This window comes from Amphiprion ocellaris, chromosome 1 (genome assembly GCF_022539595.1).
Source record: "Amphiprion ocellaris isolate individual 3 ecotype Okinawa chromosome 1, ASM2253959v1, whole genome shotgun sequence".
In the NCBI taxonomy this organism is placed as follows: Eukaryota; Metazoa; Chordata; class Actinopteri; family Pomacentridae; genus Amphiprion; species Amphiprion ocellaris.
Genome location: NC_072766.1, coordinates 3,109,085 through 3,122,212, shown reverse-complemented (window position 1 = coordinate 3,122,212; position 13,128 = coordinate 3,109,085). Strand labels below are relative to the sequence as shown.

The window sequence follows — 13,128 nt, the reverse complement described above, 5'->3', positions numbered from 1 at the left end:
GTAGCACGCAGCTCAAAGGGGCGTGTCCTATCTACTCATTCATATCTATGAGAACAACGGTAGCTGCACATAAGGACGCCTGACGTAGATTAGCTGCGTAAATACCATTATATACAGTCTATGGTAAATACGTATGTGAATCGCATCATTGGCTGCAGCAGCCAGTCACCGGTCACTCACTGACTCACACTGAAAAATAGCACAGAATGAATTGTTACGTGTTTATTTTATTTACAATTTAGGTTAGATTTTTTTTGTGCGCAGCAGATTTTCTGTGCGCGGAGACCGTGTCAGCAGTGCGCAATTGCGCACGCGCGCAGTTTAGAGGGAACAGTGGTCCAGAGGCAAGATGGGTGTCAGAGGATGATGTCCTCCATCACCACAGAGCTATTCTACTATCTGTGGTGATGGAGGGCGAGGAGTTTACAATAAGCTCCTTTTACTGGAAAAAAAACAAACAAACTTTTAGCTCTTTTTCTGAAAAAAAAAAAATCTTTGACAATCATATGGGTCAATATTTTGTCCATGGAATGTATCTTGGATACTTTTATTCAAAGTAAAAAACATAAATAATGTTTTTAATGTTCATTGTGATCATGTCTTTACAAATTCCATAATTATTTATTATGGAAACAATCACTTCATAATAAAAATGACTGGATATCACTAAAATGTCAACTAAACAACCATCCCAATTTAATACCAACCACCTTCTAATGAGCTAAACAATAATAAAATGAGCTGATTCAGAAAGAGTTTGGATTGTGTTCTTTTATTAAGTTGAGATAATCATGACAGATAATAACAAACTGTAAGTGCCTCATTACAAAAACACCTCTCAAGGAAGTGTGTTAATTCCAGATCACATGACCTGCTCCACATGATGTCATTTCCTCCTGAAGAAAAGACTGGCCAGACTCTAAGGCTTTCTGAGTTATCCATCCATCCATCCATTATCTATACACCGCTTAATCCTCACTAGGGTCGCGGGGGGTGCTGGAGCCTATCCCAGCTGACTCGGGCGAAGGCAGGGGACACCCTGGACAGGTCGCCAGTCTGTCGCAGGGCTACATACAAAGACAAACAATCACTCACACATTCACACCTACGGGCAATTTAGAGTAATCAATTAACCTCAGCATATTTTTGGACTGTGGGAGGAAGCCGGAGTACCCGGAGAGAACCCACGCATGCACAGGGAGAACATGCAAACTCCATGCAGAAAGATCCCGGGAAAGCCGGGACGCGAACCAGGGATCTTCTCGCTGCAAGGCGAAAGTGCTAACCACTACGCCACTGTGCAGCCCCTTTCTGAGTTATTTGATATAAAATATTGTGAGAGTCAGGTGTGGATTATGGCACATCAACAGGTTTGCTACAATATCTTGATAACTTTCAATTTCAATTTTACTCAATTGTATATGCAATAGTTAGAAGAATGTTTGTCTAAAAATGCTATGTGGTGTTTGGTTATAGGTGGCCATGTTGATTTTAGGTCTGAAAACAGCAAAAATGTCAACTATGATGCAAAAAGTCCCGCAATTATATACTGACCCAATAATGTGTGTTGTTTGTTAATTTTAACGTTACTTCAGAGCATGCAGCAATAATTTAGGAGGTGTTAATAACTAATGTTAAGACTTTAAATGTCAAAGCATTTTCCACAATAACAACAACAACATATCAGAAGGGTTAACCGACTAATAAAAAGCAGTTTGTCAGAAGAAAAAGAGTCAGAATTCAAAATATATTGACCCGTATTGTGATGCAGAAGTAGAGGCCAGCTGGGAGGTAGTTGTGCCCCAGTGCAGATCTAAAACCCTCCCCTCTTTTCTTTTCTTTTTTTCTGGGGAGGCCTCGCCGGCAGCAGTCGGTTATATAACCACTTATCTCTCCCATTCAAGTCTAGACTGACGAGTTGACACCCATTTTAAAATGAGTTCGCTGCCCTTTGAGGAAATTATCACCATCTCAAAATGATTTTGGCGTCGATGTTCAGCATATTTTGAGCTACTGTGAAAATGTTGACCCACATGACGACGCTGGTGTAAAGAATATCTGTTCTGAGAGCAAGAGAACGTTCAAACTCTGATATGTTCTTATGTAACTTTGTAAAAACTAACACAAAGTTCTGCCTCCCACAGTTTGGTCCAAGCCAAAGCCCCGCATTTTAAACTAATGGGCTGAAGTATTTTGGTGTTTGTGCTGCTTGAAACTAAAGAAGGCTGCTGGAAATTCCCAAGATGGGTGAGATTGTAATAAGATCTGCCTCAGACAATCTCTGCCTCTTTTCCTCTCTGCTCACTCAACAGTCTATAAAGTGGAGCTGCATCTCACTTAAAGCCGAAACGGAAGCGAGCAGAGAATATTCTGGAGTTTGAATGTCATAAAGTGTGTGTTGTTCAGCCTGTGGTTGTGATTCAGAGGCGATGAATGAGTACATGTGGTGTGAAGCAGACACAGCTCAGACCAAAGGAACTGGAAGTTGAGACAGACTGAATATTTATATGTGAGGACACATAGAGCAGGTATGTTGTCAGGAAAGTAAACACGGAGAAGTCATTTGAGGCGATCAAAATGCACAAATATGACAATGGGAACTAAATCGTACATGCAGCTCTGTGAAAACATAATGTGTCTCATATTATTTGATACAAGTGTATTAAACAGATGGTCTGAGACAGATGTCCACTGTGTATGTCTGCGCTGTTGCTGCAGAAACTCTCGTATGTCAATAGTCTGTCTGGAAGCAGAGAAAAACCCCATAAGAGCTGCTTTGTGCCCTGTGAATAATACAACACATGCTCTTTTTGTCCGAGCTCCGTGCACACATGCGTGCAGCGTAATATCAACTGAGCAGAGGCAAAACAGTTTAAAGGAAAAAAGACTCACACAGACCTAAAAATATCAGTTTGTTTTAAAGATTCTTTTTTTTCGGCCAAAATGATTCCATAACATTTCAAGAAGAAGAAACTTTTAAACACTAATGGGTAATACAGCTTCTCACACACAAAGAGAGGGAAAAGAACTTCTCACATGTAGGCCAAGTGCTTCCCCCCCACCCCGAACACACACATATACGTCTGACCTACTTCCATACATTCCTATAGCTGCATTACATAATGTGCGATTTTTACACTCGAGTGAAGACAGAACACAGTGAAACCAATTTCACTTCCTCAGAGGGACCTGACACACCCATGACTGAGACAGTTTAAGACTTGTGTGAATGCTGAGCTTAGATTTCAGCGTATCGGTGCAATAATAAGCAAGGCAGAGGCCTCATGCATCATTAACCCTCGTGTCGTCCTGCGGGTCAAAATTGACTCGCTTTAAAGTTTGAAAATGTGGGCGGAAAAAGTTCACAGTGAAACTTCTGATGTCCACACTTTTTGGGAAATCTTTGCACATTTTTTGGTGGAAAAAAAGAAATGTTAAAAATGTTTCTTTAAGAACATTCACAAAAAAATCAACCAAAATCCAGTGAAATTCACTGGATTTTGGTTTATTTTTTTTTTGTGAATGTTCTCAAAGAAAATATAAGTTTTACTGATATATATGTAATCACTTTAGATATTTTTAGGATATTTTTGGAAGATTTTTACTCATTTTTTGAAAATATTTACAATAATTTTTGCCAAATTTGGGTGATTTTTTAAAGGAATTATTGGAATTTTCTTCCTGAAGGTTTTGCAAATTTTCAGAAATTTGGGGAATTTTTTTCTGAATTTTTGGATTTTTTTCAGACAAAGAAACAATATTTTTTTTGGTGCCCATAAGTGAAGACAACAGTAGGGTTAAGACATTGCATAAACTCGTCAAGACTCATATTGCTTCAGTTAAAAACCTTTTGTCCTGTACTGTTACATGCAAAGATAGAATTTTATATTAAGCTTACAGGTCTCATTATGTGCAAGGAAATGCCATTTATGCCTCTGATGTAATGGATGCTGTAAGATTTTAATCTGTATTTACAATAAATGCACACATTAAAATCTTTAAAAATGGCTAATTGGATTCTGTATTTAGCAGCCAGTCATGCAGTTAAAGCTTGAGTCTGATGTTTGGTCACGACTACAGCAGTCTCAGCTCAGATGGCAGTAAGTTATTTTAATGTTTAGACTATTTATTCCATGCTGCGCTTCAATTTAGCTCGACACTTTGATTTGTGAGCTATTTGCGGTTTGTTTTGTACCGCGCTTCCTACGCACGTTCATTTATTGTCGTGCTGAATCCAAGAAATAAAAGTAAATTAAATGAAGTGCACATTTTATATACAGACAAAAAAAATAATGGGATTAAAACCACTGCTTTGAAAGCAGTTACTCAGAATGACTGGAGCTGGAATAAAAACATTTCCCAGTGTTTTTTTTTCCTCCAAGTGATGGTCTGTTTGTACCCAGCGATGCTTCAGCCCAGCAACCACATGCCCAAACCCATTTAGTACAGGCTTTTTTGTGGGAAACCAGTGAAGTCACATACATTATGTACTGTATGTGCTCAATATGTCACTCAGTTCCTACATATAGGACATTAGACTGTTAATCTCCTTTAAATTATGAATTTTCCTGAACTGTTTAACACAAAACTGTTGTTCTGGAAAAGGAAAGTGACCTTTAAAGTTATGCAATTTCAAGTTTATTCTGCAGGAAATGCTTCCAAAGAAACGGGCCCCGAGTACGTGTGTGAATTCAGATAAGTTGTTAGATTTGAGACCCCGTTGTCACGAGGTTCGACCTTGCGAGTTCCCTTATCGCTGTACCACCTGTTGCCTGGGAGTGAGATAGTGAAAACTGTCTGGTCACTGCTCAGCAGCTATTCAGGGCCCTAAATGTTAAAAAGGGGATTACATACGCACACATAAAAACGACAATTTACAAATGTCGGCGCAGTTCAAGGTGAAACTGTGTGCCAACTTGAGTGTGGCAGCTGGAGAGGGAGCGTTTTATTGCCTAAAAGTAATCACAAGAGCACACAGTTGGCAGGAGGGATCATTTATTGACATATGCAACTAAGTGCAACCATCCTGTGAACAAATCCGTCAACTCTCTTTGAGTGTAGGCTGTAACAAAGCAATAAATATGGTCGATATAAAATCATGCCAGCATTTTATGCTGCCAGTTAAAAATTTACAAAAAAAAAAAAAAAAAAAAAAAAAAAGTCATAGCAGTCAGCTAAATGAGCTGCCAGGTAGAAAGCTTAAGGCAAGGCGGTCTTCTGCTTGCAGGTTGAGTATACGCTCCTTTAGCCGATCTGATGACCTGAAACAGAAAAATTCATCAGTAATGCACAGTAAGAGGGAAGGTTCTTTAACGGTACAATAGAGGATATTTTCGTACCTTTGTTAGAGAGACTTCTGGATGTTATTCAGGATGTCACCGTAGACAAAGTTGAACAGCTGCTCCTTTGACTTGGTTCCATCTAGCTGCACTGTAAGAGCAAACACACATTTAATCAACACTGAGAACTTACTGTCACAAATACATTTTTACAGCACTATGAAATGTTGTTTTTGCATATTCCATTTGGGGTCAGAGTGCAGGGTCAGCCATGGTACAGCAGCCCTGGAGCAGGAAGGTTTAAGGGCCTTGCTCAAGGGCCCAACACTGACCTTCTGATCAGTAGTCCAGAAACTTAACCATTGCACCACAACTGCAGCAACTTTCATTTATCCGTATGACAATGTGGTCGCATGAAAAAAGCAAACTTACAAACATCAACAGCTGATTCCTCCATGATGTTCTTGTGTTGCAGGTACATGGGCCAGACGTGGCCATCGAACAGGCCGGGGGGGTCTGGCACCGTGTAGTTCCTAGAGCTGCACACGGAAACAACAATTAGAAAAGGCAGCAAGACGGCAGACGAAACCCAACATGAATGAAGAACAGCGTCCCAACACTTACCACCTCCTCTTTTTGCATTCTTCATATGGGATGGAAATAAAGTAACGTTGGTTTAGCACGTCGATCAAAGGCCTACAAGCAGAGAGACTAATTAGAGTCATTTCTTTTACGATGAGCAAAATCCCTCCATTCCAGGACAAGCTCCTACCTGTAGGTGTAAAGCAGGAAGCCCTCCACAATGAGGATGTGAGTCTCCTCCTCCTCCTTGTGGTCGGACTTCGGGACGATCTCTGTGTCCAGGGTGTTATTAACGCCATGAGACTTCTCAAACTTCACCGGGTTCTCCAGCCACGCGTAGATCGTACTCATCATTGCGTCCATGTCCAAAGCAGTGATGACTGGAGGAAGAAGCGGGTAGGAAGGACGGAAGGGGAAAAAAAAGAAGCGTGTAGAAAAATTGCAGAAAGCAAGTAAGAAATGTGTTCAGAGTCAAATTGTGTCTATTTTGCATGCAGATTACAAATGAAGCACGATGCCACAGCTTTAGCAAACACACAAAACACCCACGCACACTCACACTCGCACACACCCTTTCATTAAAAACCCAGGCTTACCATCGTACTGCTTAAAGCCATCTTCACCAACTTCAATCTGATCTTGGGGCTGAAACATACATTGATAAGATGTACCAAGGTACATTCCACTACACTCTGCTATATGGAAGGCTCTGATGGTGTCTTAACACGCTAGCTCAAACTGAATCTAGTAACACAAGCGGCAAAGCGGTGACACCCCGCCAACTTGTATTACTCAGAGAAATCCCTTCGGTTAACTATATCCAAAATTCAAAGAGATGTGAGAGTGTGTAGGGCGGCTCACCTTGAAGAAGTCATCCTGATGTACCACGCAGCAGTTGGGCAGGTTCTTGATCAGGCGGTTGGTGAGGGTGGTTTTCCCTCCATTGGTTACGCTGTAAAGCAATAAAAAAAATTTAAAAAGTGAATGAATGGAGGAGACAACCCACGCATGAGGGTGTGTAGCCGGCAGATTAAACATTATACTCAAACTGGCTTCCATTTCATAAGGTCTAGGGTGACCAAACATCCTGGTTGTTTTTTTTATAAAGTGATGAAAATATCCTGATTTTCATTGCTTTTCATTGGGCTACTAAACTGAGCAGTTAAGCAACAAAAAACTACTGGGAAAGATCAGCTCTACAGCAAAATATAGATGAACACTAAACAAGGATGATGAGGAAGAAAACTAAAGATATCGCTAGTTTTTGTAAGTTTGTGAGAGCTATTTTTGTTGAAGCTGATGGCTAATATAGCAGAGATATTTTATTTTTTCCTAATAAAGATAAGACGTTACTTCTATCATTATTTCTGAAATTTGTCATAACAGAACATGTTGAGCAACCTCTGAGAAGTCTATCAAGCAATAAAACAATTTCATATCCATGCAGAAGAGGCATACTTAAAATGTATTGACATTATAGGGCATCTTTGAGTAAATTTCGAGTATCATTTGAATGTCCTGGTCACCTAATGAGGTCTGTACACCCTTCTAGGTCAAATATACTTCCAGCACCACTCATCTATTGCGACAGCACAGATTTCCAAACAAAATAGAACATTTAAAGCCCTTTATATAGCAACTTTAATTCAAAATTTAATCATTTAAGTTGGGGGTGCACGGTGCGAAAAGGGCGGGTCAGCCAAGTACACGACGTGTTTATTCGTCTCCATTACAGGTAGCTTAGGTACTGTTTAAAAAATACAACAGAGCATTAGCTTAGCAGTTTACACAGACTATTCGGTGATTTTTTTTTTTACATATTTGAATACGGAAAAGCTTCGAAAAGGGAAGCAGCACTTTAGCGGATGTCATGACCGACCTCTCCCCCACGTGTACCGGGCTTTTTTTACGGCCTAGCAGCTCAGTCTTAGCCAGCTAGCTTAGCTTGTAGCATCGCCATTCATCCGCCTCTACTCACCCGCCGATGCCGATGATGTACTTCATGTTCTCGGAGTGGTCAAAGCTCGCAAAAGGGTCAAAAACGTCAACAAAAACCGGGTCGGGAGTGATCAGACGTGGAAGAAAGCTGAAAAAGAGAAGGTTGCAGCAGGAAACGTCAACTACTTGAGTCCTCCATGGCACTTGAGTTTAGTGAGTAAGGTAAGCGCAGAAGGAGAGCTGCCACTCGGACGCGGTTCTTCCACCGAGAGAGGACCTCTTTCTGCTTTCGGTGCTACACATACTGGAGACAGCGACGTGATTGGCTATTTAAACACTTCGAGCTGCCTGGAATACCACGGACAGCCAATCAGGAGCGAGCTTCACGGCAGACCCGCCCACCTCCGCTGCCTCCCTCTGCTAAACCCTACAACATGATGTAATTTTAATTTTTACCAGAGAAATAGGGGGGAAAGAGACAAAACAGAACAAATACAAATACGCCTGTACTATCCTGCTATCCTTATGTGAACTCCTCTCTGTAGCTGTTCACTATTTAATAATAATCATTTCAGAAGCACTTTCCAGTTACAGAATGATTTAATTCCCAAACCTCATCTAAAGCTACACGTTTACATTCATTTTCCATGAAAATAATGCCTTCTTGACTTGCAATGCCTTAGATTTAGATCCACAGCATTTTGCTTTCTCTAGAATGTGTGGACCTGCAGCATTTTCTTCACATTTTTTTTAAAGGATTCAGCAGTTTGATGTGTCATAGTCGGAAAAACACGTGTTTGAATAGTAATCACGAATAGTTTTATTTTTGTTTCAAGTTCCTGTTATTGAGCTCTGTCACACTAGATGTGTTTCCATGATGTATTTTTATGCACATTTTGAAGTAACACATCAGAAAAAGTGAACTGAAATGGCAGTATTTGGGGAAAAAACGTTTTTACATCTACTTGATGTTTTTTTTATGCAGTTCTTGGGAAATTTTTAAAGCATAGTGAACATTTAACTCACATAACTAACCAGCTTCTACCACTTCTGTCATTGTTTTCATCTTATAAAATCATGGATCATGTCCAATACCATCTGACATTAAAGAATAATTCCAATTTTCTCAGATGAAAATAATTCCTGAAGACTTTTCTACATTTTCTGCTGCAGAGAAGACAAAGTTTTGTTAGTTTCCTTTTCTTCTTTGTGTTATTTTTTAGACAACCGGTCTGTTTATTGCAGTCATGTCTTACATAACATATGACCGCCTTCTGACGACACAATCCAGACGAGTTTATTTACTTCTAACCCGCACATAGAAACAAGCTTAATTTGCTTGTTTTGTTTTTTTTTTTGCTATATTTCAAAAGTTCACTTCAAATTCTTCTGACAGTTACTAGCTCTTCTCTCCATTCACCCTTCCAGCTGCAGCTCGAGCACACCAGCTCACCTTAACTCTGCTCAAACGCTGTAAAACTACACAATAACAAGTTGTGTTGTTGGTGTAATTCAGCCAGACATGTTGGAATCTGTGTTTTTTAAACTGTTCATGGCATTAAATGCTTGCTTTGTTCACGACAGGTCTTCTTGGATGTTGAAAAGACATCTTATCGACATGTTAACGGGGTAAAAACTTGTCTTTCTTGGGAAGGGATCTGAAATCTATGGCAGCAGTTAAAGGGCGGAATAAAAAATTAATGTATGAAGCGAAATAGGAAATGGATATTTGATGCATCACATGTTGAAGGGTCAAACCGAGATAAACTTATCAGCTTCTGCCACCGGGCACTGTGGCCGCAGGATGATATCAGCAACAAGTCATATGAAAATTACCAGCAAATTCTCGCTTTTGTTATTTAACCAGCATGATATAACGAATGCTACGACTCTTAAAATGTCACTGAGACATTCGTGGTCCTGAAGAGGAAACATAAAGGCTAAAGGCCCTTTCTCAATACTAAATATGAGAAAGGGCTTTTCTGTAAATCTCCATTTTAAAAGCCTGTGATGTAATATTTATGATACAAGAAGACAGTGCCCTGTTCAGTCTTTCCTTCTCAGAAAATCACAATAAAACATTTTATTTTATTTTTGATTAATTTAATATATTATATCTATTTTGTTTTTATTCAGTGTAATTTAATACAATTTTATTTTATTCACTGTAATTTAATTTAATTATATTATATTATATTTTATTTTATTTTAATTTAATTTTACTTTATTCAATGTAATTTAATTTGTTATATTTTATTTTTATTTAATTAAATTCAATTTTTTTGTTTTATTCAATGTAATTTAATTCAATTTAATAGTATTTTATTTTATTCACTGTAATTTAATTTAATTTAATTATATTTTAAGTAATTTAATTGAACTATATTTTATTTCATTTTTATTCAATGTAATTTAATTTTATTTAATTTTATTTTTTTCAATATAATTGAATTGAATTGTATTTTATTTTATTTTATTTTTATTCAATTTAATTTAATTTTATTCAATGTAGTTTGATTAAATTAAATTAAATTAAATTTTATTAAATTTTATTTTATTCCCCTATATCCTTATCCAATATTTCAGTTACCTGCCAATATGTCATGCATCAGATCACATGCATTTTTAAGCTCATAAATGTTATTTTCCTCATTAGATTTGTAGTTTAGCTGTCTCTGTGAATGGCAATAGCTACATAACTATTCAGAATTTCCAAAGACAGTTTAATAGTTGTGGTCTCTCTTGTATCAGTTGCAACAGAAAATAGTTTTTAAGCATCATAAGATAACCAGAAGTGGCGAACATTTACAAGTTTAAAGTCATTACAAGTAGTATTCTAAATTTTATAATGGACTTACATAAAAGTATGGATATATCATCTTCATCATCATCAAAATGTTTCAAAGTATCAAAAGTGCAAAAAAAGCCATTAGTTGGCTCCTGTCTGTTTCTCTCATTTTAATTTTTAAAGCAATGAAGGAAAATTCAAAGCAAAAAGTAAAAATCCATCAGTCTGTGCCAGCCAGCCTTCATTGCACTTCAGTCTTTCCATTTGTACTTTTTTTTCGTACAGTTATGTGACATTTGCAGTTTACATAACATGTGTGCTGCTGCTATTTGAATGCTTCTTGCACCTCTGTCGATTGGTGTCAGATGGCCAACATGTTTAAGACAGACATAAATCCTGGCTAAGATGAAAGTAACAAAATACACCACTTTAATCATAAACTCTCCTTTTAAAGCAGTGGCCATAAACTTTAGTGTTTTCATTTTACAACACCACACTTAGATTACATCGTTTCCTGTTGCATCTCAGAAGGAAATATGGTTTTGTACAATACTTCTGGTGTTAGCTTGTATTTGAGGTTTTCAATGTAAAACATACCGAAATAACACGACTATTCAGCATTTCAAGCTACTTTTACTCATAAATCACTAAATCTTTGGCAAATTGTGCCACATATGGATAAGAAAAGACCCTTATCCTCATGAGACCGAATCTTGTGATGGTTTAATTAAATAAATACGGTAAAACGTCACTGTTTTATTGAACTAACCAGTGAAGACTGTCTCTTTTATTTAGTGGGACTTTCACAGACAAACACCAACCAGCCACAACAATAAAACCTCCTGTTTAATACTGACTCTGGCAGGTTCTTCGGGTCTGTGGGTTGCAGCTTGTGACCTCCATGGACAGGATTGTTCCAACACATCCCACAGATGCTCAGTCAGATTGGAATCCAGGGAGTTGTGAGAAGTTAAAGCTCTTGGTCGTGTTCCTCGAGCTGTTCCTCTGCACTTTTTTATGGTGTGGTGAGACTCACTAACTTGGCTTTTTTGACAAGAATTGACCAAAACAGACTCTTTTGTGTCAAAATGAGAACAGATTCTTACAAAGTACTGTCAAATAATTAAAAATATAAATTGCATAAGAATTCACTCCCTTTCAAGTGACTCACCTATCACTCCTTCATATATCTACATCATGAAGACAAAAACGATCAAAGTGACTCTGAAAAGGTTATTATTGAAAAGCACAAGTCCGTGGATAAATACAAGAAAATTTCTAAGTCACTGGTTCAATTTTAGCCATAAGTAGTGATTCACCAGAGACTGGACCTCCCAGGGTGGGGATTGGATAGTTGTGTAATCATTTATTATTTTAAATTTTTAAATATTTGACATCACACTGTTAAAAATGTTTTCAATTTGACATGAAAGAATCTTTTTTTAAATAATTTTTTTCGTCAAAAAAGCCACATTAAACTGACCATGATTCAATGCTGAAAAGCAATAAAGACAACGAAGAAAACTTCTAATTGGAATTAATGCATGTTATAGGCAGTGTGAACATTTTTTGGTGAAAAAAAGAAATGTTAAAAATGTTTCTGAAGAACATTCACAAAAAATCATGATTTTTTGTGACTGTTCTTAAGAAAATATTAGAAGTTTTACTGATATATATGTGATCACTTTAGATATTTTTAGGATTTTTTTAAAGAAGATTTTTACTAATTTTTTGAAGATATTTACAAGAATTTTCTTGCCAAATTTGAGGGATTTTTTAAAAATAAAACTTTTAAGGGAAACTTTTAAGGAATTATTGGAATTTTCTTCCTGAAGGTTTTGCAAATTTTCAGAAATTTGGGGAATTTTTTGCTGAATTTTTGATGTTTTTTAGACAAGGAAACAGTATTTTTTGGTGCCTGTAAATGAGGACAACAGGAGGGTTAAGGTGAGTTTTGAAGGTCGGTTATGTGGGACACTCCCTTATGGAGAGTGGAAGACATTTAACCATGCACTGCTTAAATATGTGCATAAAATACACCAGACGAGTCTCCCAGTGCTGCTGTAGAAGACACTTCATAGCAGTATCTGAATCAGAGACACAGAGGAAGCAATTATAACATCTCATAACAGACTCACATTGCTGTGGTGTTTATTTCACCAGCCTGCTGCTGACCTCTCTCTGTTTTCTTTAGAAACTTCCCAACCAACTCCATGACACAGTTTCCTGAGGTTACACCAAAATATTGCCTCTGTTGGGGTTTACACCCTCCAGAACCTCAACTATGAGGAGGAAGTCGCCAAGAGTGGAATTCACTTCAGCTTTTAAGATTTCTATTCTTAGTTTGACTCAGCTTCATTTTGCCAATTTGGAACCTGAGATGGAGATTTTCTTACATTTCTTCAACAATATTCTGCACAGAACTTGCTCCATTCGAGGATAAAATCTGGTGTAATGTTCCGACAAGGTCACAGGAAGATAAATAAAGCTCTCCACCTCGCCTGGATGCAGCAACAATAGACTGATAGCAGCTCAGTTTTC

The 13,128-nt window shown here is 37.8% G+C and overlaps 1 protein-coding gene across 2 annotated transcripts; it reads right to left on the bottom strand.

Moving 5' to 3' along the window:
• Window positions 1–4,978: 4,978 nt before the first annotated feature.
• Window positions 4,979–8,107, bottom strand: mibp2 (muscle-specific beta 1 integrin binding protein 2). Of its 2 annotated transcripts, XM_023265956.3 has the most exons (8): window positions 7,840–8,105; window positions 6,723–6,813; window positions 6,458–6,506; window positions 6,052–6,241; window positions 5,904–5,975; window positions 5,712–5,818; window positions 5,340–5,430; window positions 4,979–5,261 (listed from the first exon to the last, which is right to left on the bottom strand). In XM_023265956.3, exons 1-7 carry the CDS (start codon window positions 7,863–7,865, stop codon window positions 5,345–5,347), a joined length of 621 nt encoding a protein of 206 aa, XP_023121724.1. In that variant the 5' UTR covers window positions 7,866–8,105; the 3' UTR covers window positions 4,979–5,261; window positions 5,340–5,344. The 2 variants fall into 2 exon arrangements, with proteins under 2 accessions (XP_023121724.1, XP_054866625.1); XM_055010650.1 differs by lacking the exon at window positions 6,458–6,506 and having other exon boundaries at window positions 7,840–8,107.
• Between the last annotated feature and the right edge of the window lie 5,021 nt (window positions 8,108–13,128).